The sequence below is a fragment of the Macaca fascicularis genome, chromosome 13, assembly GCF_037993035.2.
Source record: "Macaca fascicularis isolate 582-1 chromosome 13, T2T-MFA8v1.1".
NCBI lineage: Eukaryota > Metazoa > Chordata > Mammalia > Primates > Cercopithecidae > Macaca > Macaca fascicularis.
The window spans coordinates 98,078,102-98,102,174 of NC_088387.1; the positions used below are offsets into that span (position 1 = coordinate 98,078,102).

The 24,073-nt window shown below is 44.1% G+C and overlaps 2 protein-coding genes across 15 annotated transcripts in view; both read right to left on the minus strand.

Moving 5' to 3' along the window:
• Positions 1–2,094, minus strand: part of FAM228A (family with sequence similarity 228 member A) — a 42,757-nt gene extending 40,663 nt beyond the window's left edge. For 7 of the 14 annotated variants that reach the window (XM_074012248.1, XM_074012249.1, XM_065527671.2 and 4 more), the window contains exons 1-2: positions 1,595–1,678; positions 1,202–1,305 (exon numbers count right to left, since the gene is read on the minus strand). In XM_074012248.1, the coding sequence (XP_073868349.1) occupies positions 1,202–1,294 (93 nt within the window). In that variant the 5' untranslated portion in view covers positions 1,295–1,305; positions 1,595–1,678. Of the gene's footprint in view, positions 1–1,201; positions 1,306–1,594; positions 1,731–1,992 lie in introns of those variants that run through there. The other 7 variants (XM_074012245.1, XM_074012244.1, XM_074012242.1 and 4 more) reach the window with 2 other exon arrangements.
• A 4,982-nt stretch (positions 2,095–7,076) lies between these two features.
• The window catches only part of FAM228B (family with sequence similarity 228 member B), a 51,009-nt gene continuing 34,012 nt past the window's right edge, over positions 7,077–24,073 (minus strand). The window contains 5 exon segments of the mRNA XM_015433944.4: positions 7,077–7,358; positions 9,027–9,083; positions 12,305–12,327; positions 12,329–12,452; positions 14,996–15,103. Of these exon segments, the coding sequence (XP_015289430.3) occupies positions 7,322–7,358; positions 9,027–9,083; positions 12,305–12,327; positions 12,329–12,452; positions 14,996–15,103 (349 nt within the window). The 3' untranslated portion in view covers positions 7,077–7,321.

Here is a 24,073-nt window from a genome sequence, read left to right on the forward strand (position 1 = left end):
TCTTAGAACTGTTATTCAATTTGATTCTTCTTTCTGTTCTGCCACACTGAATGCATCACAACAAACTAAACCCCAAACTCAAACACCAAATCTGTGAATAAGAGAAATCTCAAAAAGGAAAGTTTTTTTACCCATATATTTAATAGCTTCACATGAGATCTAAAATGACATTCAAACAGCTACCCAGGTCTTCTCTAAAATAAAGCTCTTTGTAATATGAAGAGGATCTTGCTTTAAAGCCTTCTCAGACTTATTTTAAGATGACAGGCCAGGCAGGGTGGCTCACGTCTGTAATCCTAGTGCTTCGAAGGCCCAGGCAGGAGGATTACTTGAGTTCAGAAGTTTGAGGTTACAGTGAGCTATGATTGGGCCACTGCACCCCAGCCTGGGCTACAGAGCAAGAACCTGTCTCTAAAATATTTTTTTAATTAAAAAGAAGATGGTAACTGAAAAAGTATGTAAAACAATTAAACATGTATCCTGACACTACAATATAAATTTAGAATCAATCTATTTATTTATTTGGAGAAGCAGAAACACGTTGACAAGCATCTTGGGAAGTCACCTTCTTAAAGAACATCCTAGTAAGACTGTTAGCAAATGTTATGTACACTCTTGAGTCAGATTGCCAAATAATCTTTTTCTGTTTAAAGAAATTAAACAGTTTCTGTCTTTGATGGCTCTTCTTTGTGATTTTGTCAGGAAATATAAGGAAAAGGTCATGATTTGCAGCAGCACTTCTGAAATCCACGGCTTTCTGTGCGCGCGCACACAGAAAAATTAAGCGTCTCACTACTCCGACTGCCACCAGGGCAAAAGGGGAAATTTCCAAGAGTTTTTCACGGCGAGGCAAATCATAGGATGATACAAAACAATGAAACTTTATGAGAAAATCATTACCAGATCCTAAAGCAGAACTGACTGGCAAGCCCAGACCTGGCTTCTCCTGCCGGGGAGCTGGGGTTGCTGCCTTCACCCACCCGCCTGCCCCCGTCGGTGCACCAGTCCCCAGGCTGGCGACTGGAAACACTCTTGGCCACAATCTCGGCCAAATCTGAGCCCGGAACACTCCCCTTCAACGCCTGCTTTAAACCAGGCACTGTCCCAATCCTGAGAACAGAAGCGAGATTAAGATAAACAATTCCCAGACTCGAGGGGTCCCACCGCCAAAATGACGTCTCAAAACGCCACGTTCTCTCACCTCCATTAAAGAAACGGACTCGGGCTCCGGCCATTCTCTTAACTTTTCTGGCCTGAAATGTTGATCGTAAATCCAAGTTTTGGTGGCAGCCATGGACAGAATCCCTGAGGGAAGAAAAGGTAAACTGAGGCTGGGGACAACGGTTACCGTTGAGAGCTGGGCCTGTGGGCTGAGGGAGTGTTCGAATCCCGCTTGGCCCCTTTCTAGCTGGGCCCAGTCACCCAACAAACCGGGATCCTCGGCGCCCTGGGCGCTTCAACAGGCCCGGCTACCCGCTCCCGTGTCGTCCTTGGGCCGAAGCGGGCCCTTCCGCCGGGCCGCGCCGCCCTGGCCCTGCCACCGCCCTCCCTGGGCTCTGAGACCCCCAGGCCCGCAGGCCTCCCCGGGCCCCACCTCAGGCCAGCCCCGGGGGTGGTCGCAGGCCCCGCGGCTCCGTGCCGGTGGGGCTCCCCCGCGGCCGCGTCCTGGAACTGCAACGGAGAAACGAGCCCGCGATCCCGCGCGTCGGGGCGCATGCGCCACGCCAGCCCCGGAGTGCTGCCCCGACGCCAGCTGGAAGGGGACGCCGACGTCCCGGGAAAGGGAAGGGCGCCATTTGATTTCACAGCAAACGGAAACGCAGTGATGCAGCCCAGCGCCTGGCCCTTGCCCTCCCTCCACGGCTGTCTCGGGGGCGCCCTTCCCTCGCGGCCCCGGCGGGCACGCGGGCCTTCGACCGCCTAGGCCCCCGCCGCCCTTCTGGACTTTTATCGAGGCCTGTACATTAATACGAAAGAGTATTTGCCATTTACCTGTAAGATTGAGGGCGGCAGCGTAAGAGGAATGGTTTTAAGTAACGCGTCCGGCTTCTCACTCCCACTGAAGGGTGAAGGTGCCACAGGTGGGCCTGGTTTGGATTCTGATGTGAAGAAACCGACTTCAAAACACTTGGGCCAATCAGGAAAATACCAAAACTCTGACTACATATTTAATGATATCTAGGAATTATTGTTAATAGTTTAAGGTATGGTACATTATCACAACCAAGATTTGACATAGCTACATCAAGATACAGGATATTAACAAGGATTACTGTTTTCAGCCAATGTTTCTTCAAGTATTTTTTTTAGTCCTGCCTGTGTCTCTCGTCCTGGGATTCTGATGATATGAATATTATTATAGCCCCCACAGCCCTTAAGCCTCTGTTCTTTCCTCCACCCCCAGTCTATTTTCTCATTTTTTCAGATTTGGTAATTTTTATTGTTCTATCTTCCAGCTCACTGATTCTTTCCTCCATCTTCTCCATTCTACTGTTGAGCTTACCTGCTGAGCTTTTTATTTTGGCTATTGTAATTTTCAGGTCTACAATTTTCATTTGGTTCTTTATATCTCCTGTTTGCTCAGGATTTTTATTTTTTCATTTGCTTCAAGTGTATTCATATTTGCTCATTGAAGCATTTTTCTCATAGCAACTTTAAAAGTCTTTTTGGGCTTATTCTATCTAACACCTTTGTCATCTCAGTGTTGGTTTCTATTGATTGTCTTTTTCATTCAACGAAAGATCTTCCTGGTTCTTGGTATGATTATTTTTTATTGAAGTCTGAACATTTTCAGTTTATATTATGAGACTCTGGATTTTAAACTTTGTTTTAGCTGGCTTTCTCCAACACCAATCGAATAGGGTTAATGAGGTTACCTCATTACTGCCAGGTGGAGATAGGAATCCAGGTGCCCCAGCTAGCATTCATTGATACTTGAGGGGCCAAAGTTCCTCGTTTACTGCTGTGTAGACCATGATTTAGAGATTCTAGTCAGGCTAACTGAGGGACCATTCAGCAAATTAGTTCCTTATATGGTATAATCTTCTCAAGAAAAGTAGCTGAATCTATCTCATCTTTACATCTTTCTCATAACATGGGACCATCTATGACTGACCCAAATAGCAGGCAAACAGAAAATTCCTGTTGAGTAGACATACGCAGAAAAGTATAATACACTGATGGCTTAAACTACATTAAGTATAAGCAAAAGGTGATTCAAAATCGGATTTTTAATTTCTTCCTAGCTTCTTCCTTACTTCATTTGAAAATAAAAGTTTCCCTGATTTACTGAATCAAATTATATCAATCTCATATGATTTAAAAGCTTACCTGAGCATTTATCTCTTTACTTGATGTTCCCTGGCAATGTCACCTTTTTTACATGGTGGAAATAACTGTTAAGGATTTGAAACATTCTCCTTTCAATAGGTAGTGCTTCACTGAGTCTTCACCTAGGCTCTTGCTGCAGGCTCTGTGTCTCTTTCTACATACCACAACTAAGTTAATCTCATAGTATTAAAATCTTTTGTCACTGTTTCTCCTACTAACTTTAAGACAGAGGGCCTACGTTGGCTCATCCTTATATCCCCAGAACCGGGCAGAGCACCTGGGAAAAACAGGCACTTAGATACTTACTAAGTGAATGATGAATAAATAAATGAATGAGACATAATCCCGACATCTACACAAAATGAAATTTCAATGTCAACATATTAAAAAAACATTTAAGAGTCTGAAGACTTGTCTACCAGGAGAGCATCAAAGCTTTTGAAGCTTTGCAGTTGGCCTCTGGTTGCCATTTTGGCATGGCTAGTGTTTTTAGTCAGTTATAACTGTAACAGAGAAAAGCATTCCTATCCAAAGAGTCTCTTTAAATCAAAAAGTCTAGGCCAGTCATGGTGGCTCATGCATGTAATCCCAGCCCTTTGGGAGGCCAAGGTAGGAGGATTGCTTGAGACCAGGTGTTCAAGACCAGCCTGGGCAACACAATAGGACTTTGTCTCTACAGAATGTTTAAAAATTAGCTGGGCATGGTGGCGGGCACCTGTAGTGCCAGCTACTCAGAAAGCTGAGGCGGGAGGATTGCTTGAGTCTGGGAGGTTGAGGCTGAGGTGAGCCGTGCCTGTATCACTCCACTCCAGCTGGGAGACAGAACAAGACCTTGTCTCAGAAAACAAAAGTCCCAATGTTTGTGAGGTGTACATGTTAATCTTAACCATAAGAACAAACTTGCACCTAGATTTTTATTTTAAAAGTGTGAAATAGATTTAGGCTGCCTTTTATAAAGAAAACTTAAGAGAATTTCTAAACTTACTCACTTGAACAGAGGAATGGCTATGGAGAAGGCATTAATGACTGATTCATGGAACAGAATTGATTTACCGAAACTTTTCTCCTTCTATATAAGGTCAAGGTGAAGTAACAATATCCCTTTAATGCTGGTGTGATTTCTAGAAGTCTGTTTTGACTGATGAGGTAATATAAAAGGGAAAAAATGCCAAAAACTATAGAGTATTATAAAATCCTTCAGGGTCTCCCCATAAATTCCAAACCCTTTAGCATGACGTGTAAGATTCCTGTCTGCCTTTTCGGGCTCAGCTTTCTTCAGTGATTCCTGGCCTCCTTGCTCCACGTGGTGGATTAGAAATGCCTGCGTGGTCCCATCTCTGGCAAATCCCTGATTCCACTCAGAGGTAGACTTTTGTTTGTTTGCTTTTGAGACGGAGTCTCTTGCTCTACTGCCCAGGCTGGAGTGCAGTGGCGCAATCTTGGCTCACTGCAACCTCCCCCTCCTGGGTTCAAGCGATTCTCCCGCCTCAGCTTTTCTGAGCAGCTGGGATTACAGGTGCCCCCTCTACCATGCCCAGCTAATTTTTGTACTTTTAGTAGAGATGGGGTTTCGCCATTTTGGTCAGGCTGGTCTTGAACTTCTAACCTCAGGTGATCCACCCGCCTTGGCCTCCCGAAGTGCTGGGATTACAGGCGTAAGCCACTTCACCTGGCTCGATGGAGCACCTTCCTGTTCTTCTCTGTGACTAATTGGTCAAGGAGCACACACCTGACCCAAGTCTAGGATCAGATTCTCCTGGCTTTCTTCTAGGATTACAGACTTCTAACCAAAACAGAGACTTGGAAAGGTGTGTGAGTCACGTTCATGACAACAGCCTAGAAGGGTCTGAGATGACTGCTGCTCAGGGGCCAGTGCTATCAAGGTTCCTGCCCTTCCTGTGGAATTCAGTTTTTTCTCAGGGTTCTGTAAGATGCTTTGGCACTCTTCCAACGAATTCTTTTTTTTTTTTTTCTTTTTCTTTTTAATCCCAGCCACTAGACCACCAGGGACCAATGGATTCCATTTGTGCTTATGTTAGCTCTGGTTAGCTTGTTACTTACAACACAAATGATCTCAAATAATACAGAAATAGTACAATGCTTCAGAGGAAATGTGAGGTATTTGGAATTGGTATTCATGTCAAAGTGCAGGGAAAGGAAAGGTGTCTTCTCTTCACCATATGGAATGAGCAACTATATTTGTGATACTATACCTGGGATTTGCTTCAAAGTCATCCAGTTAGAGTTGAGAAGTAGGTATGCATATACACAAGCAAGACTGGCCATGAGGTAATCAGTATTGAAGCTGGATGTCAGATACATAAGGATTCATTATACAATTATCACTATTTTTTCTATACTTCTCTGAAATTGTTGATAGTATAAAGTTTTTAAAAATCTAGTTTTCAGCCAGGTGTAGTGGCTCACGCTTGTAATCCCAGCACTTTGGGAGGCTGAGGCGGGTAGATCGCCTGGGCCTAGGAGTTCAAGATCAGCCTGGGCAACATGGTGAAACCTCTTCTCTACAAAAAATAAGCCAAGCATGATGGTCTGCACCTGTAGTCCCAGCTACTCGGGAGGCTGAAAGGCTGAGAATTGCTTGAGCCTGGGAGGTCCAGGCTGCAGTGAGCCATGATCATGCCACTGCACCCCAGCCTGGGCAACAGAACGAGACCCTGTTTCAAAAAGAAAGAAAGAAAGAAAATCTAGTTTCACTTAGAACCATATGTTGTTTGGGGGTGAGACATTGGGAGACTAGATAACTGTCATGGTAGAATAAAGAGGATGAGGAATATGGAATGAGAGAAAAATGGATAATTTAAAGCAAGACGATATGAAACTCAGATGCCAGAATGTGAAAGGCATTAAAATATAGGGCCACCATTTTTAATACATCTTATTCCATCTGTGACCCTCAAGTTCATAAATTGATCCTGTAGGTTGCTGAATTGCAACTCCAGTTGGATTAACATTGCTGCCAGTCTTTTATACAAAATCTAGGGCATTGACTAGGAAAGAGGGGGATCTTGGAATTATATGTATGTGGGGAACAGACAAAACTGAAGAAATCAGACTCCCCCAAGTCTTTTAAAAAGGTTACTATGGTGTCCCTTTGCCTACGGAAAACAGAATTCCACTCCTATGCTCTGTGTCCTACTGTGTCTTCCTGTGACAAAGATTCAAATTCAACAAAAGCCAGAAGGCGATGTTTAGAATCAGCAAGCAAGTAATTATACCCTACATTAATTTTTTTTTTTTTTTGAGATGCAGTCTTACCCTGTCACCCAAGCTGGAGTGCAGTGGTGCAATCTCGGCTCACGACAGCCTCCATCTCCAGGGTTCAAGCAATTCTCATGCCTCAGCCTCCCAAGTAGCTGGGATTACAGGTGTGTGCCATCACACCTGGCAAATTTTCGTATTTTTAGTGGAGACAGGGTTTTGCCATGTTGGCCAGGTTGGTCTTGAACTCCTGACCTCAAGTCAGGTGTTCGGATGGAGGCCGAGGCGGGTGGATCACTTGAGCCCAGGAATTCAAGATCAGCCTGGGCAACATGCCTCAGCCTCCCCAAAGTACTGGGATTATGGGTGTGAGTCACCTCACCTCGCCAACCCCAAATGAATTTTAAAATTTTCTAATGTTGAAAAAACCTCAGGAGGATATGTGGCTGTGGCCATGAAGGGTGCGTGACCAAAGGGAGCATACCTTAATTTAGGAACAAACCAAATAAACAAAGATAGACACTTAGTAAGGGAGCTGTAATTATTTTTATTGGTTCATTCAGCAATATTTCTTAACTTTGGGGGAAAATACATGGTATTGCCATTTCTTAATTATCACAGACACTGAACTCAAAAATTAAAGGAAGTTTGTGGCAGATGCTTTTCTCTAGAGACAGGACAATTCTTGAGTGCCTTCCTTGGCCTTCACCCTGATTCCTGCGAGCAGATGACTTCCTCTGAAGCAGCCTGATTTTGCGTATCCTTTCACCAATCAAGGATCAGAGTGTGTGCTCCTTGGTTGCTGAAACCTTTTGAAGGTGACAAAACGGAAGAGTTGAGTGTGGTATGGGGATGAGGGGCTTGCAAGAGCAGAAAGTGTTCCCCAGCTAAGCTGGGCTGATCCCCCAGAAACCTGTCCTGCTAGAGCCCAGTGACTCATCTCTCAGGCAGGGTCTCCACCTGGGCCTCCTGCCTCAGCCTTTCCTCACGCTGTCTGGAGTCAGAAGCACTGAGATTCAGGGATGTGGTCACATAGATGGGCAGATCACTGATGTGTGACGTGATTTGAGGGAACTCCGCTGGTCTCAACTTTCAGATGTCAACATGTTTGGAGTACTAATTTACACTTGGATTATTGTGATTCAGAAAATACTAGGTTCCTTTCTTTCCTTTTCTCTTCAAGCCTCTAAAAAATCTCTATTCTATGCCTATCAGCTGATGATCTCACTTCACTGAGAAAATGAGTAAATAGAAGGAAACAATACTCTTTTGCAAAATCCACTGAGCTAGTTTGACCTACGTCCATGTACTCGGCCTTCCGTCTTCATACAATGGATAGAGTGTCCTGTCCACCTGAGTCCGGGGTGCTACCTCCTCACCTGTGGACGGACTCTGCCCTTCTATTCTGCCGCCTGTCTCTCCAGCATCATCAAATCTCCCTCTCTATGGGAGCATTCCCATCAGGAAACATACATGTTATCATATCAATATCGCTGATGAAAACATTCCCTTGCCTCACCTTCTCCAGCCACTTTATAACAAAACCCCACAAAAGCATTGCTTATTCTGTCTCCACATCCTCACCCCAATTCTCTCCTGAACCCACTCTAATCAGCTTTCATTTCAGCTGCTCTACTTAACCTCTCTGATGAAAATCAGCAGTTACGCCTATATCTCCCAGTCCTCATTTTACCTCCCTCTCAGCAGCATTGCCACGTGGCTGAGCGTGCCCTCTTTTCTGAAACTCTTTCTCTACTGGCCTCTGCAGCAGCACACACTTCTGCTTTGCTTCCTTTCATACCAGCCTCTCACTCCACGCATGTTCCTTCACCAGCTCTGCCTCCTTGCCCCAACCTCTAAATCTTGGTATTCCGCAGGACTAGCCCTCGGCCCTCTTCTCTTTGACACTCACCCCCAGGTGATTGCATGATTTCACGTAGCATCTATATGAAGATGACTCTCAAAAACCTATCTCCACCCCCAGTCTCCCCTGAACTCCAGACCTGTACCTCCACCTGCCTACTGTATATCTCCTCCTGGGTGTAGGATGGGCATCTACAAAGATACTGAAATAGATCTAATTTTAGTCTCGGCATCTCTTGAGGTGATAGAGGCTATGTTCCTAAGTGAAGAATGAAGTAGTGGCAGTTCCATCAGATACTCAGAGCCAGATACAGTCCTAAGCAAACAGCTGGAAAAGAAATCCGGCAAGAAATTCCGAGCAATAGGAATTTTCTCTGAAGATTACTTGGAAGTGCCCCATGAGAAAAACCATAGCTTCAAACCCCTGCCAAGCCCAGAGAATGCCTTACACTAAAATAGATCGTCATAAAATTAATAGGTAAGAACTTTCCTGCCCACCCATTACTTCTCTTTCCTCCCTACCACTGTGGACTCTGCAGATATCAGAAATCACAGTGGCAAGAAAGAGGGGTAAGGAATAGGACAGAAAGAAGGGAAAGAGAGAAGACATCTACCTCCCTCTTCTTTCTTGCAGCTCTGGCTTCAGCAGCCCCAAACGGGGGGAGGGAGACCTTAAATGAAGATTGAAGCATTGGTCATTATGTTATACGAGACTGGCCATGTTAGTTACTGAACAGACTGTCTTCATAACCAGAGGCTTTTTACTGTCTGAGAATGCCCAGGGCAGGGGAAGAACCAACCCCAACAGAACAGGTTTAAATGGACAGTGAGGGGAAGAGTTCAGTTGCTCTAAAATCACACCCTACAAATCCTCCTTCGGTATTGTAACGATTGCAATGGAATCAGCCCCAAACACGATTATTCCTCACTTCTGTACTTCTCTCCCTGCAAACCTGCTTTCCCCCTAGACCTTCCTAAGGGGTCAGTGACTACGACGACAATCCACCCAGGCCCCTCTGCACTGATTTCTCGCTTTCACCCACTTCCACACCGACAAACAAGCTCTGCCAGCTCCTCTCCACCCACACTGGAGCCTGGAGTCCTCACTGCCTGACGGCCCTGCCTCGGCTCCAGCATCCGCAGTTGTTCATGCAGCAGCCATGCTCTTCTTTGTACAATGCTGACTAGATATTATTTCCCCTGCTCCAAACCTCCGCACAGCTTCCCCTCACACTTTGAATTTTATTCTAACTCCCTGTCCCGGCCTGTAACCCCCACCTGCCTGGCTCCTGCCTCTGCTCCAGCCTCACCTCCCGCCCTCTCTCAGCACTCACTGTCTTCAGCCTCCCCACTTTTTCTTGCTGTTTCCTGAACACACCAGCTTCACTCCCATCTCAGGCTTTTGCCTGGGCCCATCCATCTGCGCAACACTCTTCCCCCAGATCTCTCCACACCTCACTCCCTGGGTTCCTCAGGCTGCTGCACAAACGTCATCTCAGAGAAGCCTCCTCAGACTTCTCCACCTAAAACAGTCCTCTTCGTTCATCCCCCACCCTCCCACCCCACCCCTCTACCTGCTTTGTTTTCCTTATTACTAACTCACGTGATGTTATGTGTTTATTTGGTTGACTATTGTCTATTTCCCCACCAAAATGTAAGCTCCAGGAAACAGGAGCCGTCTCTGTTTTGTTTCCCACTGTGTCTCCAGCCCCTCAAACACTGCCTGGCTCAGAGTTGGCGCTTGTTAAAATTTTGAGGAAGCAAGCAAGCACATGAGAGGATACCAAAACATGGCAGTAAAAGGAGCTTAAACACACAAAAGAAAAGGTTAGTAAATTTTCATGAATGAGTAAAAGAGTAGCGCCCCTGTCCTTTAGGGATAGGAGTGGGGAAATGGAGAGACAGTCAGAAAGGAAGATGGCAAGATTGAAGGATACTCAGAAGACAAGCCATTCACGTGGGGAGGAAGGCCATGACTTCTCGAATACACTCCTAAGAAGCTGACTCTGGACAGGAGAACTGGAGGGAGAAGCTCTACCTAGACCCAGAAATGGTAGGTTGGGCTAGCTCAGTCAAATGGCCACCAAGTTTAACTATCATTCCTTTAGGATGAGAAATCTGTGCTCTATAAACACCTATAGATAGATAGACAGATAGATAGATAGATAGATAATGTAAATATAGATATTTATATATATGTAAATATATATGTAAATATATATCTATCTCTATATATATCTATATATAGTTTTTTGTTTTTGAGATGGGAGTTTTGCTCTTGTTGCCTGAGCTGGAGTGCAATGGCATGATCTCAGCTCACCGCAATCTCCACCTCCTGGGTTCAACCGATTCTCCTACCTCAGCCTCCTGAGTAGCTGGGATTACAGGCGCCCTCCACCACGCCCAGCTAACTTTGTATTTTTAGTAGAGACAGGGTTTCTTGATATTGGTCAGGCTGGTCTCGAACTCCCAACCTCAGGTGATCTGCCCACCTCGGCCTCCCAAAGTGCTGGGATTGCAGGTGTGAGCCACCGCACATGGCCCAACACCTAGTATTTCTATAAACTTTACATTTTAAATGTTGGGGCTTTTTTCTTCATTTATTGCACATTCTGGGAGAGGAAGGAGTCATGCACCAGGGTATAAAATTGTGCTCTTCCATGGTCATTCACACAGAATCAAGAATCCAGGTTCTAAATGTCTTTAAGTTCAAAACTGAGATCAGGGTCAGAAGAGGTTGACAGCTGCTGCTAGGGGCTGGGGGCTGCAGGGACAACGGCAGACGACAGGCATGGAGCTGACCGTGGAGGGCCCCCATCTGGGACCTGAAGATCCTTCTTGGAGATCACATAGGGGACTAATAGCAGAGCCTCAGAGCAGACAGGGGCTGGCACTAGGAGTTGGAGGGACGATCACATCTGCACAGAGGACCTGAAAAGGCATTGTCCTTTTATCTGTATCCCAGAATCCTGTGTAGGGCCTCTCTGTAACGACAGGGCCAGGGTTGCTCCCTGGCCTTGAGTTGGCCTCATGAGGAGTCCAGTATGAGCCCTGCAAGCTTGTCAACTGGAGATATCGGCGCCAGCTCTTCTTTATGCCCCCCTGCTTGAGACACTAGGCAATTCCTCTCAATAATTCATGATTCTTCTTCTCAACTCTTCAAATGCAAGAAATTCCCATTCTTTTAGGAAACTCTGGATCTCCTGGTTACTCCAGGTTTTAATTAACTGGTCTGGTTCCTCAGTTTCATTTTCCCCCTTTACTTCCAAGCATTTCTAGTAATTTCAGTCTGAAGTCTCACTTTCTCCCTTATTCATGAGTTTTCTCCCGGGATCCTTTTCACCAGTCACAGGGCCTACTCCAGGGTCCACAGAGAACAAGCCCTCGCTCGGCCCTAATGCAATCCAGGAGTCACGAGGTGCCGAGTGAGAAAGCACGGGTGCTCCTCTCTACCGCCGGCAATCTCTCAATATGGGGGCTTTCACTTCCCGAATTTTACTACTTTAATTTAGTATTGGTCCTTTTGAAAATTTTCTACCTATCCTGACTGCCTTAAGGTTAACAAAATGTGGGCCCTGGCTTGGCTATGCTAAGTGGTAGACGGTAGAGACAGGGTAGAGATGGCAGAACGAGAGAGGGGCTAGGGAAATCCTGGACAGCGTGGCCCACCCACCAGGGGCACCCTCATCGTGTGGCTCCACCAGGGAGCAGGTGGCTCTCTCCATTCCCTCTGAATAAAGGACACCTGCCCCTCAGCTGCTTCTAACCTATTCCCCACTGCCTCCTCTCTTCCTGGAAGCCTGCCATACAAAGAAAGTTCCCAGGTGCTCAGATTCTGGTATCAGCGGTTGCCGCCTTATGTATGATGAAATGGGACAGCCCCAGTTCTTACCCATTCTGGTCTTCCTCCCGTTCTGCCTCCTTCCTGGCTGAGGCTCAAGGAAGAAAAATACCCTTCAGAGTTGGCCTCTTTGGCACTTGGATTCTTTCCGTCTCGATAACACAGCGGTTCTCTTTCTAGAAAGGATGACCCTTTGTTTCTGCACGGAGGAACCAGAAAGGAAGGGATTCTCTTAACTCTCAACTCAACTGTAGCACTTAATATTTTTATTTAAATTTGAAGGTGATGAGTTCTATGTGAATGTATGTATTTTTGTGAAAATAAATGTATTTACATGTTTTTTGTGTGAAAATAAATCCAAATAAATAGTATTGCCTTGCTCTAGTCACCGTTTCATCTGTAATCTCTGTGCTGCTTCATCAGACAGCTTTGGGTCCTTTGGCGGGAAGGATCCCTCACAGAGCTGTCCAGTTTGCCCTCCCTGAGAAGGTCTAACTCTGCCAAAGACAAATGTGCCTTCTCCACCCCTGCTGCCAGAACTGGGATGCTTCCCTTTTCATGGAAGAGAATCCAGTCTTCCTCCGCCTTCTAGAGTGAGCCTAGACTTAAGCCTCTAGTCTAAAATATAGGACCCCACTACTCCAGCAACGCAATATCCTCCTTCACATGTGGGTCTCGCTCTGCTAGAAGATGTATTTGAGAACAAAATCTCTCCTTTTATATCATTTATCAAAGTTAAATAGAATTAAGATGCCATTTATCCTAAAGTCTTACCCAAACAGGTCTATCTGAGACTCTGGCAATTAGGGATCGCAGAGGAACTTACTCTTTTGGACCCTAATATGCAAGAGTGATTCTCAATTCTATCTTTTCAATCAATCATTGTATCTTTTAAGGCCTTCAGCTACCAAGCAAATAGGGCTTAGTTTGGACACTTCCTTTTTCCCCTCAATTGTGGCTCCTATTCAAAAGGCAACCCAGCAAATGGTTAAACCACACCTCAAGGACAGTAAGCCCATGTTGGCCAGCGCCCTCCCCAGCTGTCATCTGTTTCTACTTTACATCACTAAGGTCCTCGGGAGACAATCAGTCATTCTCTCTGCTGGTCATACCAGCATCTCTAAAAGCCCTCCAGCTTCTGCCACACTGTATTTATTCAACAAATTCTGAGCCTGTTCAGGAAAAGAAACCACTGCAGCTTACTTTGGGCACTTTTTAGGAACAGAGAATTGTAAGCTCATCTCCTAGAAAGTCACATAAGCTCACTTTTCTTCCACCTTGCTAGTTTTTTTTTTGTTGTTGTTATCAACAATTTTAATAAGGTATAATTTATATGACATTAAATTCACCCATTTTAAGTGTACAAGTCAATGGTTTTTAGTATAGTTACAGAGTTTTGCAACACCACTACAATCTTATTTTAGAACATTTTCATCAACCCCAAGGCTCCATGCTCATTAAGTCACTCTCCACTCCTATCCCCAGACCTAAGCAACTACTATCTGCCTTTTGTCTTTACAGATTTGCCTTTTCTGAACATTTTGTATTTAAAAACATACTATATGTAGCCTTTTGTTATTGGCTTCCTTCACTGAGTACAATGGTTTTGAAGTTTGTCTATGTTGCAGCATGTATCACTATTCCATTGTATGGATATACCACATCTTCTTTATCCATTCATCAGCTGATAGACATTTGGGTTGTTTCCACTTTTTTGGCTGTTGTGAATAATGCTGCTATGAACACCCACATCCTAGCCTCTATGTGGATATATGTTTCATTACTCCTGAGTAGAAACCTAGGAGCAGAATTGCTGGGTCACATAATAATTTAATGTTTAACATCTTGAGAAACTGCCAAGCTGCCTTCCAAAGTTGCTGCACCATTTTACATTCCCTCCAGCAATATCTGAGGGACAGCATGACTTTTAACCAGATAGTTACAAGTTACATAAGTATGTAGAGAAATCTCTTAATTCTACAACTGTTAGCTGAGATGATTCCTCACATTATATACATAGTATTTGATAGTATGTACCACTTCTCTGATTATAACATCTATCACTCTGGGTAAGATATTGTAACAGCTACTACCCACCCAAACCAGTCCCAGACTCCATTTACACTACTCCAATTCAATTTTAAATCCCTAACCTTTTAGCTTTAGTACAAGTTGTTAATTTTTTTTCCATTTATGTGTTTGTTATTTCTGTATTAGTGACTTGTTTTTGTTGTTGTTGTTTTTTGTTTGTTTGTTTTTGAGACAGTCTCGCTCTGTCGCCCAAGCTGGAGTGCAGTGGCACAATCTTGGCTCACTGCAACTTCTGCCTCCCGGGTTCAAACAATTCTCCTGCCTCAGCCTCCCAAGTAGCTGGGATTATAGGTGCCCACCACCACGCCTGGCTAATTTTTGTATTTTTAGTAGAGACAGGGTTTCACCATGTTGGCCAGGCTGGTCTCAAACTCCTAACCTCAGGTGATCCACCTGCCTCGGCCTCCCAAATTGCTGGGATTACAGGCATGAGCCACTGCACCCAGCCTACTTGCTCTTTAAGACCAGAAAAGCCTGGGAAGTGTTGCCACCTCACCAGACACAGTGGTGGGAGATGCCCGGTGTCCTCCCACAATGGAGCCTGGTGTGTGCCTCAGCACTGTCTCAGCAACATGACAGGATGGCAGGGGATGACAGCACAGTCTAGCATCTTAGCAAAAGAAAAGCAAAGCTATGGAAGAACAGACTTACTTGTAAATAACTGTTTTTTCTTCTTCCTGGGATTCCAAAAGATAAGGAGCTCTTGCCAAGGGTTTCAAATCAAAACTACAGTCGTTAAAATTCACTTTCACTTTTAACCTTTAACAAGATAACAAGTGTGAGAAGGTTTTTTTGTTCTTTTTCAATATTGTTTTTTGAGACACGGTCCAGCCTCAACCTCCTGGGCTCAAGGGATCCCTCCCACTTCAGCCACCCTCCAAAGTAGCTGGAACTACAGGCATGCACCACCACGCCAAGGGATTTTTTATTTTTTGTAGAGATGGGGTCTCAACATGTTCCCCAGGCTCGTCTCAAACTCCTGGCCTCACGCGATCTTCCTGCCTCGGCCTCCCAAAGTGCTGAGATTATAGGCATGAGCCTCCACGCCTGGCGGTATGAGAATGTTCTGAAAACAATATTAGCTTACATTTATGTAGTAAGTATTATTATACACTGACTACTAAATATAGAAACAAAAACATCATTACTCCAAACTGGTATACATTCTTGGATGAAATTAGTTGTTTTAGAGTTTCTGAAACTATGATGGAGATTGATTTACTGTTCACTGAGAACCAAGGATCAGGTAAGCAAAGTTTAAAGTACTCCCTATCCACTAAGAGCTTAAACTCCAAAGTAAAAACAATCCACAGAAACTGTGTCATTTATAAGCATTATGTAAAATGTTTTTCCCTAGAGAGAATGCAAACATTCCACCTCCCAGTCCTTTGCCATGGGGTGGCAGACAGGTACCTTAGAGTCCTCCAATCTTGCACCCACGGAAGGGTTGACTGGAACGGTGATATTGGCCCTGCACAGAACATACATTTTGCTGGCACAGAGAAGACATAGAACGTAGTATAGCAATGTGTGAAATGCTTCAAGAAGAAAAGGAAGCAATCACCAAGATAAGAAAGCAATAAGAGCCTATTGGGAATGAACGAGCATATTGGGGAAAAAAAGGAAATTTAAGAAATTAAAATCTTAATATCCAACACAGTGAAGAAAGAATTAGCAAGCTGGAAAATATATACAAAGAAATTGCCTAGGAAAATGAAAAATATAAAGGACATATTAAAAGATATTAAGATAATAAGGCGGCCTAATATATATCTAATCTGAGCCCAGAAGCAGGATGTAAAGAACTAAGTAAAAGCAATATTTAAAATAATTGCTGTATATTTTCCTGAACTGATGATAAACATGAATACAGAGATCCAGGAAGCACAACATATACCAGTAGGTTAAATAAAAAGAAATCCAGCTGGGTGCAGTGGCTCACGCTTGCGATCCCAGCACTTTGGGAGGCTGAGATGGATAAACCCCTTGAATCCAGGAGTTCGAGACCAGCCTGGTCAACATGGTGAAACCTCATCTCTACTAAAAATACAAAAATTAGCCAGGTGTGGTGGCGCATGCCTGTAGTCCCATCTACTTGGGGAGCTGAGGACGGGGGATCGCTTGAGCCCAGGAGGTCAAGGCTGCAGTGAGCCAAGATTGCACCACTGCACTCCAGTCTGGGTGATAAAATGAGACCCTGTCTCAAAAAAAAGAAAAAAGAAAAAGAAACCCATACCCAGACACCAGCAGTGAGAATGCAGAACACCTAAAGACAAAGAGAAGATCTTAACAGCAGCCACAGAAAAAGGACAAAAAAATCAGAATGACAGCAGACTTCTCAAAAACAATAGAAGCCAAAACACAAGAGAACTATGTCTTTAAAACATTAAGCGAAATAAATGTCAACCTAGAATCGTGTGCTTGGCAAATTATCTTCAAAGGTAAACAAACATTGAATTGTAAAGGCCAAACTTTAGAACAAAGGAAAATGATCCCAGAAATTTGGTATAAAATGGAAAGAGGGGCCGGGCGCGGTGGCTCACGCCTGTAATCCCAGCACTTTGGGAGGCCGAGGCAGGTGGATCATGTGAGCTCAGGAGTTCAAGACCAGCCTGACCAACATGGAGAAACCCCATCTCTACTAAAAATACAAAATTAGCCAGGCATGGTGGCGCATGCCTGTAATACCAGCTACTCGGGAGGCTGAGGCAGGAGAATCGCTTGAACCCGGGAGGTGGAGGTTGCGGTGAGCCAAGATCGTACCATTGCACTCCAGCTTGGGCAAAAAGAGCAAAACTCCATCTCAACAAAAAAAAAAAAAAAGGAAAGAGGGACGGGATGCATATGGATTCCTTTCTCTTTGTAGCTGTCTCCCATACCTATATCTGCTACAGAACTGTACCGAACCCCTATTGGTAACTTCAGATGGGATGTTTCCTCATGGATGTACCCAAACGAGAGGTCATTTATTAAATTAATAAAATTATAAAACAAAGCATTGAGTGATTTAAATCCCAAGAAACTGTTGTTCCTCCTTTTCTATTTTTATCCAAGTTTCTACCTTTGTCTGCTTTCTATTAGGCTAGGTTAAATGACCCTTCTTTGTGTGTCCATAATAATATGTGCATATAACATTGTAATAGAATGATCTGCTTAAATATCTGTCTTCTCTATTAGACTGTGAATGCTTTAAAGGCAATTACAACTCAATACATGATTCTTTGATGGAATGAATTAATGTTATAGGATGAATTGCATGCACCCAAAAAAATACCTTCATATCCTAATCCCTGGCATCTGTGAATTTCACCTTATTTGGAAATAGGGTCTTTACAGATGTTATCAGGTTAAAATGAGGTAATACTGAATTAGGGTGGTGGACCCTAACCCACTGACAGGTGTCCTTATCAGAAGACGGGAATTTGGACACAGACACAGAGAGAAGACCATGTGAAGATGGAGGCAGAGACTGCAGAAATAAGGCTATAACTGAAGCGTTTCACTTCTGTTTCACTCCTCTTGCCACAATCGTGACTGAGGCTCTTATTACCAAAAATGTGGATTCTTATTTTTATAAACCGAGGAACACCAAGGATTGCTGCAACCATCAGCAGCTAGGAAAGAGACAAGGAGCCTTCAGAAAGAGTGGCCCTGCCAGTACCTTGATGTTAGCCTTCCAGCCTCCAGGACTGTGGAGAATAGATTCCTGTCATTCCAAGTGCTCAGTTTGCAGTGTTTTGTTATGGCAACCCCAGGAAACTAATACATACGACAACAATTCTCAAAACTTCGAGCTCCTCTCTGACTCTTAGTTCTCCCTGGCCCTCCAAATGTAGTCACCAAAATCTAGAATTCCCTTGTGTCATCCTATCGATCTCTGTTTCACTCCTCTTGCCACAATCATGACTGAGGCTCTTATTACCAAAAATGTGGATTCTTATTTTAAAAAAAAACTCTTCAGTGATCTCCAACCTCCAGTCCTATCCTATATCCAAACTGTCACATACCTCACACGTCAGATTAAAGTTTCTAAATGCACCATCTCCAGCATCTCACCCCCCTCCTCAGCTATCCTCACTGACTCCCCATTCCCTACATGATAAACTCCCAACTCTTTAGCAGTATTGAATGTTCTTTGCAAAATGGCTACAACCTAGATTCACAGACTTAATCAGTGACTGGTCATCCATTCATTCATTACACAGACAAGTAAACAGGTGCAAACTGTGTGATCGATGAAAAAGTACATGGTGGGACAAAAGAGAGACTAATCTGTACAGCCTAGTGTAAGGAAGTGGTTTGGAACAACTTCAGAGAGGAAGTTTTAAAGTGGCATTTTAACAGAGTCTTGGAAACAATGTTTTCCAAAAAAAAAAAAAAGACGGTTCAGAGAGAAAGCCCAGCATGTGTGAAGAATAGCATTTATTCAGGTACTTGTGGAAGACCTGGTATTGTTGGAGTACAGAGTAGAAGGGAGGGAAAAATCAGCCCAGTCTTGTATGTCATACCAAAGAGATCACATTTTAACTGAAGGACACAGGAATCACTAAAGAGATTAAGTCAGGCAGTAACATGACATGCCACATTTCACCCTGGTAGCACCATGCAACATAAGGGAAAGCATGGTACTGTGTTTTAGAATGTAGGCTGTGGAGTCAGAGACCTTAGTTTAGTTTCTGAATCTACTGCCTTATGGCTATAAATAAATGGTTTTCAATCTGGTATGTGTTGGAATCATCTGAGGATCTTGAAAAAAGACTGATGTCTAGGTCCCACCCTCAGGGATTCTGACTTCATTTGTCTAGGGCATGGCTTGGATATTGAAAATTTTTTTTTGTTTTTTTGAGACGGAGTCTCACTCTGTTGCCCAGGCTAGAGTGCAGTGGTGTGATCTCGGCTCACTGCAACTTCCGCCTCCCAGGTTCAAGCAATTCTCCTGCCCCAGACACCTGAGCAGCTGGGATTACAGGCATGCACCACCACGCCTGGCTATTTTTTGTATTTTTAGTAGAGACCAGGTATTCACCATGTTTGCCAAGCTGGTCTCAAACTCCTGACCTCAGGTGACCCAACCGCCTCAGCCTCCCAGAGTGCTGGGATTACAGACGTGAGCCACCACGCCCGGCTGGAATTTTTTTTTTAAATTTTCCATGATATTCTGATATAAAGCCAAAGCTGAAAAATCCTGCTATAAAATTGACAAGGTCCTTAAGTCATCTGTGTAATAGTACCTACCAAATAATGTTTCTACGAAGATGAAACAAAATTAGCACGTTAAGAAGTGTACAACTCATTCTATTCATCAGCACTTTAAAATGTTCTCCAAGATAGACCATATAATAGGCCACAAAACAAGTGTCAGAAAATTTAAGAAAATCAAAATTATATCAAGTACTCTCTCTGACCACAGTGGAATAAAATTGGAAATCAACTCCAAAAGGAATCCTCAAAACCATGCAAATACATGGAAATTAAATAACCTGATCCTGAGCAATCATTGGGTCAACAATGAAATCAAGACGGAAATTTAAAAAGTCTTTGAGCTGAAGGATAATAGTGACACAACCTATCATAACCTCTGGGGTACAGCAAAAGTCGTGCTAAAAGGAAAGCCTACATCACAAAGTCTGAAAGAGCACAAACAGACAGTCTAAGGCCACACCTTACAGAACCTGAGAAACAAGAACCATCCAAACCCAAATCCAGCAGAAGAGAAATAATGAGATCAGAGCAGAACTAAATGAAATTGAAACAAACAAACAAACAAACAAACACAAAAGATAAATGAAACAAAAAGCTGGGGGAAAAAAAGGAATGTGTAACAGTGTCTGGTACATAGGAGCTCAGTAAATAATAAACGTTATAGATTGGATATGATCATGGAAATTTGGTTTATGGGAATGTTTAGGAAGGGGCAAATTATTGTTATTTTTTGTTGTTGTTTTTTGAGGCGGAGTCTCGCTCTGTCGCCCAAGCTGGAGTGCAGTGGCGTGATCTCTGCTCACTGCAAGCTCCGCCTCCCGTGTTCACGCCATTCTCCTGCCTCAGCCTCCCAAGTAGCTGGGACTACAGGCACCCACCCCCATGCCCGGCTAATTTTTTGTATTTTTAATAGAGATGGGGTTTCACCGTGTTAGCCAGGATGGTCTCGATCTCCTGACCTCATGATCCACCTGCCTTGACCTCCCAAAGTGCTGGGATTACAGGCTTGAGCCACTGCGCCCGGCCATTATTATTATTATTATTATTGTTGTTTTTGTTGTTACTATTGAGATGGAGTTTTGCTCTTGTTGCCCAGGCTGGAGTGCAATGGCACGATCTTGGCTCACTGCAACCTCTGCCTCCAGGCTTTAAGCGATTCTCCTGCCTCAGCCTCCAGAGTAGCTGGGATCACTGGTTTGTGCCACCATGCCTGGCTGATTTTTTTTATTTTTAGTAGAGATGGGGTTTCACCATGTTGGCCAGGTTGATCTCGAACTCCTGACCTCAGGTGATCCACCTGCTTCAGCCTCTCAAAGTGCTAGGATTACAGGTGTGAGCCACCACGCCTGGCCAGAAGGGGCAAATTAGAAGGAGATTTAGGAATGGATATGACAGAGCCCAGTGCTGGATTAAGTAAAGGGATAATGAGCGATAAAGAAGAACCCTGATATTTCCTATAACCAGGAACACAAAAAAAAGCAAGTTAGATGCATAAGGTGACAAGCACTTTTGGATAGGTTGAATTTGACTTATGTGTGGAAAACAGACTATTGAATATTTGTGACTGGAACACAGACGGCACACTCATCTTGCTACAGTCTTCTCTGTCTCATGAAGACATTCCAGAACTGTCTTAGTGGTTAAGCACTTGAGCTTCTTCCCACTCTCAGACTCCTGGCCCCATCAGCACCTTCTGCATAACAGTATGGGATGTGGTCCCCAAGTGTTCAGGCCAGAGACCAAAAAGCGGCATCACAATTATCTTCAAAATTTGAAAAATATATTGGAGAGAAGCTGTTCGTCTATAGGAAATACAGGAAATTCCTCTATAAAAAATAAAAATATGAGCATAGTGGCCAGGTGCAGTGGCTCACGCCTGTAATCCCAGCACTGAGGCCAAGGCGGGCAGATCACCTGAGGTCAGGAGTTCGAGACCAGCCTGGCCAACGTAGTGAAACCCTGTCTCTACCAAAAATACAAAAAATTGGCCGGGCGTGGTGGCGGATGCCTGTAATCCCAGCTCCTCAGGAGGCTGAGGCAGAAGAATTGCTTGAACCCGGGAGGCGGAGGTTGCAGTGAGCCAAAATTGGGCCACTACAATCCAACTTGAACAACAAAAGCGAAAACCTATCTCAAACAAACAAACAATATATATATATATGAGCATGGTCTTCAATGACTTCTGGCACACACTTGCTTAGTGTGTAAAGACTAAGATTCAGTAAAAGGGCTCATATAAGAAGCCAGTCACCCCCAAACATGCCAGCCCCCATAAGGCTAGAGAAGTATGAGGCCACAGAAGATAACGTGACAATCATCTAAAAAGGACATTTTCTTTACCACATTAGTCACCACCAGCACCTTAGTAAGGGTGAAAACAGTGTGACTGGAACTCACCGTATGCCCATTAATTGCTCACTATAAAATTAATATTCTAAATATCATCTTAATACATGACCAGAGTTAAACCTATTATAAATAGACTCCTGGTTTGGATAGAACCTATTTAATTACTAGAGCTAGGATTATGATGCCAAAGTAGACAAAGAAAAAAAAGTAACAGCCATTTTTTTCAGAATTCTGTCTTAAGGTTTATTTCTGTCTTATGTAACATTCACAATGCCATTTGTGGCCACTTTTAAAAAATAACAAATGAAATGATTTTAGTTCTGCTTCCATTTAGGATGTAGAAAGCATCCTAAAATAGAAATAATGATGTTCTAGAAATAATGGTGCTCTCACCCCAAGGTCAAAAAAGGCCAGATAATCTACAAAAACATAACTTTTATTGAGCCCATCAGATCTCAAGGCAAAGAAGTAAACTGAATTCCAAAGATAAGTACCTCCCACAAGAAGCAGGACAAAAAACCTACTTCGCCTTTGGTAGAACATGAGAGGAAAGGGTGGCTTCCTCTCTTTTTCCTCTCATGCTCTCATGCTCAGATAAAAAAAGAAAAAAATTGATGATTAGCTGGACTTTACTAAAATTTAAAATGTGTGCTCTGCAAAAGACACTGTTAAGAGAATAAAAAGATAAGCCTTAAACTGGGAGAAATTATTTGCAAAATATATACCTGATAAGGGACTTACATTCAAAACATACGAAGAATTCTTAACACTCAACAATAAGAAAATAAACAACCCATTTTAAAAATGATCAAATGAACAACAGACACCTCACCAAAGAAGACACAAAGATGGCAAATAAACATGTGAAAATAGTCTATAGCAAAGAAGCATATGAAAAGATGCTGGAGGTAGAGCAAGATGGTGGAATAGAAGCCCACACCCTTTATTCCCCACACTGGAACAACAAATTTGAACATCTATCTGCACACAGAAAAGCACCATCACAAAAACCAAAAATCAGGTGAGCAATCACAGTACCTTGTTTTAACTTCACATTACTCAAAGAGGCATTGAGGAGGGCAGGAGGGACAGTCTTAAATCACTGATGCCACCCCTCTCCTATTCCCCAGTCAGCCGTGTGTACAGAGAGTTTGTGCATTTGGAGGGGGTGAGCCCAGTGACTAGGGGACTTATGTTGAATTTGGTTCTGCCCTGTCACAAGAGAGAATAAAGCCATGCTGGGCTCAGCCAGCACCCGCACAGGAAGCAAATATTTGGACCAGCCTTAGCCAGAGGGAAAGTGCCCAGCCCAGTGATTGGAACTTGAGTTTCTCCACAAGCCTCACCATTGTAGGCTGAAGTATCCTGGGCTCCTAGGTAAACTTGAAAGGCAGTCTAAGAACAAGGATTGTAATTCCTAGACAATTCCTCCTGTTGGGCTGAGCTCAGAGCCAGAAAACTAGGGTGGCACATGACCTAGGGAGACACCAGCTGGCATGGCTAAGGGAGTGCTTGCACCATCCCTCCCCCAACCCCAGGCAGTGCAGCTTGCAGCAACTCCAAAGGTGACACCTTCCTTCTGCTTACAGGGAGGAGAGGGAAGAGCAAAGAGGACTTTGTCCTGCACCTCAGATACCAGCTCAGCCACAGTAGGATAGAATAGCAGGCAGGGTCCTGCAGTCCCCATTCCTGGCCCTAGCTTTGGGACGACTTTTCTAGACACATCTTGGGCCAAATGGGAATCTGCTGCCTTGAAGGGAAGGACACAATCCTGGCAGGATTCATCGCCTGCTGACTAAGGAGCCCTTGGGCCCTGAAAACCAGCAGCAGCGACACCCAGGGAGTACACCGGGGGCCCTGGAGTCTGAGATGTGCTGGCTTCAGCAGTGACCCAGAACATTCCCAGCTATGGTGGCTATGGTGAAAGATTCCTTCTGTTTGAGAAAAATAGAGGAAAGAGGAAAGGGAACTTGGTTTTGCACCTTAGGTACCAGCTCAGTCATAGTAGGATAGAGCAACAAGCAGGCTTTTTGGGTCCCTCAGTCTGGGCCTGGGCTCTTGGACAGCATTTCTGGACCTGCCCTCAACCAAATGGGAGTCCACTGCCCTGAAGGTGAGTCCCAGGCCTGGCAGCATTCACCACAAGCTGAAGGAAGAGTTCTTGGGCTTTAATTAAAC